Here is a 6053-nt window from a genome sequence, read left to right as displayed (position 1 = left end):
TGGGTCTCCGGCTTCCTCCCAGTTGGTTTCGGCTTCCCGCGGGTAGCGGCGGCTGCACGCATCGCGCGTGAGTAGCAGCAGCGACCAGTGACAGGCCTCAAGCGGCTGGCAGCGGTGGCGCCGTCTTCTCAATTGCCGGCCGACCAATATCCTCTTGTGGAGCTCCTTCTCTCCTATGGCTGGATTTCCTGTTCTGGTCGTGGGAAGCTCTTGGAGAAGGGTGGAGGGGATGGCTCTATGCAGCAGAGGATGGCAGCGGCATGGCGGTCTCGTGAGCTTGCCTGTGTTGTGGTTGGTGGGCTAGGCTTGATGGCTAGAGGGACAATGCGGTGGTCCGGCAACGTTCGTTGTGCGGGTGGGTTGTGTAGTTTTGGATGAAAATCGCTGGCGAAAGCCTTGGCTGGCTTGATGTGACGACGCCCTTAGACGTCGTTTTCCTCCTTGGAAGCATTGTTATGGCATCCTTTCTCCCTCACTACCAAGAATCTTGTCTGTGCAACGATAGTCGTTAGTGAACTCCTGGGTTGAAACTCTATAGGCCTAGCTGTTCAGCGAGGCCTTCGCCTTCTAGGTTCCGTTTCTTGGATGTGGCGAGCGCCTAGCTTTCTTCGTTTCTGCTAGGTGAAATCAAAGCTGCTTCGTTGTGGTGCGATGAAGCTCGGCAACGATAACACGTTGTAGTCTTCTAAGGATGCTGGTGGTTGCTGTACGCGAGAAGTGGTGCTTTGGTGGCTTGGGTTAATGCTCAAAGTTGGTTGTCGGTGTTGTTTGTTCATTTTGGCGATGCATTTGGCAATGATGATGCGATAGATGTGGAGTTGGAGCTACTGTGTCGCTAGGTGACAAGCTCGTCAACGATAACACTTATCTCGCGAAGTCAAAGTCTCTGTGTCGCTTTACGACGAGCACTTTTTCAGCGTCTGTTTTGGGCTCTGCCTTTGTAGTCTTGGCAGCTTGAGTAGTTAAATTGTGGTTGTAGTAGTGGCTTTCGCCTAGTTTTTCCTAATTAATTGTGCACTGTAAGGTTTGGTCCCGTTTTCTCCTTAAAATGGGACACTTTCTTTTTTATATAAAACGTCTGCAACGGCCTGACCGTTCGAAAAAAAAATATTAGCGCATTGCTTATACCGTGACTTTTCTGTCCGAGGGTGTAACTTATTCAGTGAAGCTGCAAATTTTGGTAAGACATCAAACCACAAATATTATCACAAACTTCAAGCTTACCCAAAAATTATTAATAACTTTTTTTGAGATATAAAAAAATGATAATACCAAAATTTTATAAATGCCGATTTTGACATTAAACCAAACATTGGCTTATATTTTTCATTCCATTGTTTATCTATGAACCCATTCCATTTGGAGCGTCCATATCGATCAAGATGGTACAATCAAGGGCAGAGACATGTCTAGGGCAAGTGATGAGCCTTAGGTTTATTACCTCCATGTTAAAATCATCTTAATTAGATCAATATTAATATAAATTCTGGAAAGAAAAACTAATTGAGTCCTTGCTTAGCCCTACACTGGCTGTGTTTAGTTCCCTTCAAACTTCCAACTTTTCCGTCACATCAAATGTTTGGACACATGCATAGAGTATTGAATGTGGACCAAAAATGCTAATTGCACAGTTGGATGTAAATTGCGAGACGAATCTTCTGAGCCTAATTACGCTATGATTTGACAATATGGTGCTACAGTAAATATTCGCTAATGACGGATTAATTAGGCTTAATAGATTCGTCTCGCAGTTTACAGGCGCAATTTGTAATTTGTTTTGTTATTAGTCTACGTTTAATACTTCAAATGTATGTCCGTATACATAATTTTTTTTGAAAAGTAACTAAACACGGCCACTATACATTTAATTAGTATGAAAAATATTTGGATGTCTCTGTTTTTTTTTCTTTTTACACTTTCTGTTCCAACTGTAAAAAGGCACACCACAAAAATCGAATTCGCTTGTCCTCATGTTTACTGATCCTGCGATGCCAGTGCGGCAGTGGCGGGCAGTGCCACAAGCAGCGTCGACCATCTGATGTCACAGTGCAGCAAGGATAGCGAAGGGCGAAAGCAACCGATCGAGCTTAAATTCGTCAATCGTTATAAAGCCCTAATCCAAGGGGTTGGAATGACTAGTTATTAACAAAAGAAATTCAGAGAACGATAAGACTGACCCAGTCCTCCTCCCTCCTCCCGCCACGGTCACTACACACGTCGTAGTAGTGTAGTACTACTCCACCGCACCATGCAAGTATGCGACCCCCAACACTCCAAAAAAAAAAAACTTGGTTTCCACGACGACCATCTGCTGAAAATTTCTTCCCCAATTAAGCCGCGCAAATTATACCGATCGCCATGTCAACAGACGACCACACCTCCCCCCCCCCCCCCCCCCCCCCTCCCCCCAGCATGCTATATAGCCTCGCGGCCAGTACTCATCACTCTATATACGAGCCTTTGCTACCCACCACGAGAGAGACGCCCACCGTACATCGATCCATCGCCGGCCGGCCGCACACGGGGTGGATTGAGATCGATCGATCGATCGGGCAGCGGCGGACATGGGAGAGCTGCCTCCGGGGTACCGGTTCTACCCCACGGAGGAGGAGCTGGTGTGCTTCTACCTCCGGCACAAGCTCGACGGGGGCCGACGCGTCCCCGACATCGAGCGCGTCATCCCCGTCGCCGACGTCTGCTCCCTCGATCCATGGCAGCTCCCAGGCACGTTGATCGTCGTCGTCGTCGTCCTTGCAGCTAATTGTATTTACACCTTGCGTATGCCGTGCATTGCGTGTTCGCGCCGCCGCTAGCTAACGGGGGTCGTTCTTGATTACGTTGTGCAGAGGCGCACCAGGGCGCGTGGACCGGCGACGGCGAGCCGTGGTTCTACTTCTGCCCGCGGCAGGAGCGGGAGGCGCGGGGCGGGCGGCCGAGCCGCACGACGCCGTCGGGGTACTGGAAGGCCGCGGGCACGCCGGGGTGGGTCTACTCCTCCGACGGCCGCCCCATCGGCACCAAGAAGACCATGGTGTTCTACCGCGGCCGCGCGCCGGCGGGGGCCAAGACCAAGTGGAAGATGAACGAGTACAGGGCCTTCGAGGAAGACGACGACAACGCAGCCGCCGCTGCTCCGGCACAGAACCATTATCTCCAGGTAAATTGATCTTAGAGATGCCTCTTTTTTTTTATCCTATCCTATTTTTTTTAGATATGGAATTAAGTCCTATATAACAAACCTAACATCATGGTCAAGTTGCAACTTCAATCATTTCTCATTCCAAAACAAAACATACTCCTTTATGCTCTAGTTGCAATGGTGATCGTGATGAGAGGCGGCTAGCTACTGTAGACGCACGAGCCGTGAGGGAAACTACAACTTGGAATATAAAACGTTAATTTGTGCTTGTTAATTTCGCAGACGAGGAGTGACTTCAGCTTGTGCCGGCTGTACACCAGGTCAGGGTGCCCCCGGCAGTTCGATCGCCGGCCGCCGAGCTCCTCGGTGGCAGGCGGCGGTGGCGAGAACCGGGCGGCGCCGTCATCCACCGCGGCTGCGTTTGCCAACGAGGATGCTGCTGAATCCTCCGGGAAGAGTCAGAAGAGGAAAAGGAGCGCGCCAGATGACAGGCTTGACAGCACCTCATCCAGCGACGACAATGGCGGCTGCGATGGCTCTATGCTGCAGCAACAGCAGCAGAGGCAGAGAGGAACCGATGAGGAGCTTGTAGAGTGCAGCATGACGGACTGGGCAGATCTTTTGGACTGGTTTTGATGTAGGAATTCGATTTTACGGTCGGTCGTAAATTCAAGAAAACGGCGGTCGATCTCTAATTTTTGTTGCTAATTTTCATTATTTTTTTCGTGTTGCCAAAAAATATTTTTAGCAGTCAAATGGTAAATTTTGAGAAAGATCTCAGACAGTTGGCAGCTCAAAGACACAAATTTTTAATGATAACGGAAACTAATAAAAGCCTGCTGAAAATCAAATTGTAGCGTTTGTTGAATTAATTGTTGATGCAATTTTTGACAAGAGCAATTGAATCATTGCCAGGAACAATAAAATCCAACAAAATATACTTATCAACTTTTGGTGTGATTGAACAGGCGAGAGACAAAATTCATACGGCCGGAATAGAGTATTTATGTGATGACTTGTTCAGACACTAAAACATACGCTCAATATATAGGAAGATCTGAAGTTCAATTTATCACATAATTAATTTCTACCCAAACACATTTTCATAAATGTCGATACTTTACTTATCATTTATGTTATTGTGAAACAAAAACTTTGTACTACTAATTGTTAGATTTTTTTTGAGTTGAATATAGTTAAAAAAATATTTCCTCAATCTACTTTTGATAGTCATATTTTCAAATCTAAGAAATTTATTTTTGATAGGTGTATTTCAATCCAACAACCTATCATCTTAATAACTTTCTCGGATTTAATGCGTGACTCTCTATTCTCCCACACAAGATTGGATATATGGGCATCGAGAAATATAAATATTAATGAATCGCTTGTTTACGAGGAATGACTAGTAGCATGTTTAAATGGATGATAAGTAGAATTACTTATCCTTGGTTTGTGTGTTAAGATGAAATATAACTATCAAAAGTAGATGAAGAGAGTATGTTATTATCCAACTGTCATATTTTTCCTTAATTGTTATATATCTTTATAGTATAAGATATTACCATTTTGCGTACATATATTTAAATAAATGAATACCAAAGACCAAAGTGTTCTAAAGTTGCTACACCAAACGAGATCATCTTAATCCACCACCACAATACTAAAAGACATTATCCGCCTAGGATGTTTTCATTGTTTTAGTAGCTTCTTCTCTCCCCTCTCTTTCTCTCTTTCACCATTTTGGTTAGGAAAAAGTACGAATTACCCCCCAAAGTATCGCGGCCGTCCGAATTACACCCCTAAACCACAAAACCGGACATTCTTCACCCCCAACTATGCAAACCGAACGAATTACCCCTCTCAACCTAATCTGGGGTGGTTTTGGTCTACGTGACGGTCCAGTCAGTAATTTATTTATTAAAAAATAGGTGGACCCTACCTGTCAGTCTCTCTCTTCTATCTCTCACTCTCTCTCTCTCCTCCTTCAGACGGCGAGAATGGAGGCAGCGGCGCGGCGAGGCGAGCGTGACAGCGGCGGCGGAGAGGCGCGACAGCGGAAAGGCGAGCGGTGGGGGCGGAGGAGGCGAGGCGGCGGCGAGGCGAGCAACGGGAGCGGACGAGGCGAGGCGACGGCGGAGAGGCGAGCGCGGCGGCGGAGGAGGAGGCGCGGCGGCGAAGCGAGCGGCGGGGACGGAGGAGGCGAGGCGGCGGCGGAGAGGCGAGCGACAGGAGTGGAGGAGGCGAGGCAGCGGCGGAGAGGCGAGCGCAGTGGTGGCGGAGGAGGAGGTGCGGCGGCGGAGAGGCGAGCGCGGCGGCGGAGAGGCGAGCACGGCGGCGAGGCGAGCCGCGGGGGCGGAGGAGGTGAGGCGGCTGCAGCGAGGCAGGGCGGCGCAGGGGCGGGTGCGAGCGGCGGCGGCGGCTTCTCTCCCCTCTCCCACCCGGGTGCCGAGGAGGCCATCCTCCGCATGCTGCAAGTGCTCGCCGCTGCTCCGCTCCTGTCCGATGACCACGTGGGCGAGGCGAGCGGCGATGGCGAAGTCGGCAAGGAGACGGAGGCGAGGCGCAAAAGGCCGTGGGCGGCGGCGAGGAGACGACGGCGAGGCGGTTGGCGGGGGGACGATGTCGCCGCCTTCTCGTCTCGCGCCGCCTCCTCGTCTCTCGCAGCCGCCTCACCTCGCGCTGCCAGTCACCACCCAGCCGCACCCACCAACCGCCTCGCCGCCGCTGCTGCCTCGCCTCCTTCGCCGCCGCTGCTGCCTCGCCTCCTCGCGGAGACGTCGTCCCCCCGCCAACCGCCTCGCCGCCACTGCTGCTCGCCTCCTCCGCCGCAGCCTCGCCTCGCCGTCGCCTCCTCCACCGCGCTCGCCTCGCCGCCGCGCCGCTGCCTCCGCTGTCGCCGTCTGAAGGAGGA

General features: G+C 50.4%; 1 protein-coding gene across 1 annotated transcript; it reads left to right on the top strand.

Annotated features, from left to right (window-relative positions):
- Nucleotides 1-2433: 2433 nt before the first annotated feature.
- Nucleotides 2434-4146, top strand: LOC127772753 (NAC domain-containing protein 90-like). Its single transcript, XM_052298716.1, has 3 exons — nucleotides 2434-2724; nucleotides 2847-3157; nucleotides 3422-4146. Exons 1-3 carry the CDS (start codon nucleotides 2565-2567, stop codon nucleotides 3773-3775), a joined length of 825 nt encoding a protein of 274 aa, XP_052154676.1. The 5' UTR covers nucleotides 2434-2564; the 3' UTR covers nucleotides 3776-4146.
- Nucleotides 4147-6053: the final 1907 nt, after the last annotated feature.

This window comes from Oryza glaberrima, chromosome 5 (genome assembly GCF_000147395.1).
Source record: "Oryza glaberrima chromosome 5, OglaRS2, whole genome shotgun sequence".
Classification (NCBI taxonomy): Eukaryota; Viridiplantae; Streptophyta; class Magnoliopsida; order Poales; family Poaceae; genus Oryza; species Oryza glaberrima.
The sequence above is the reverse complement of the archived record's forward strand: the minus strand, read 5'-3'. Positions and strand labels throughout refer to the sequence as shown.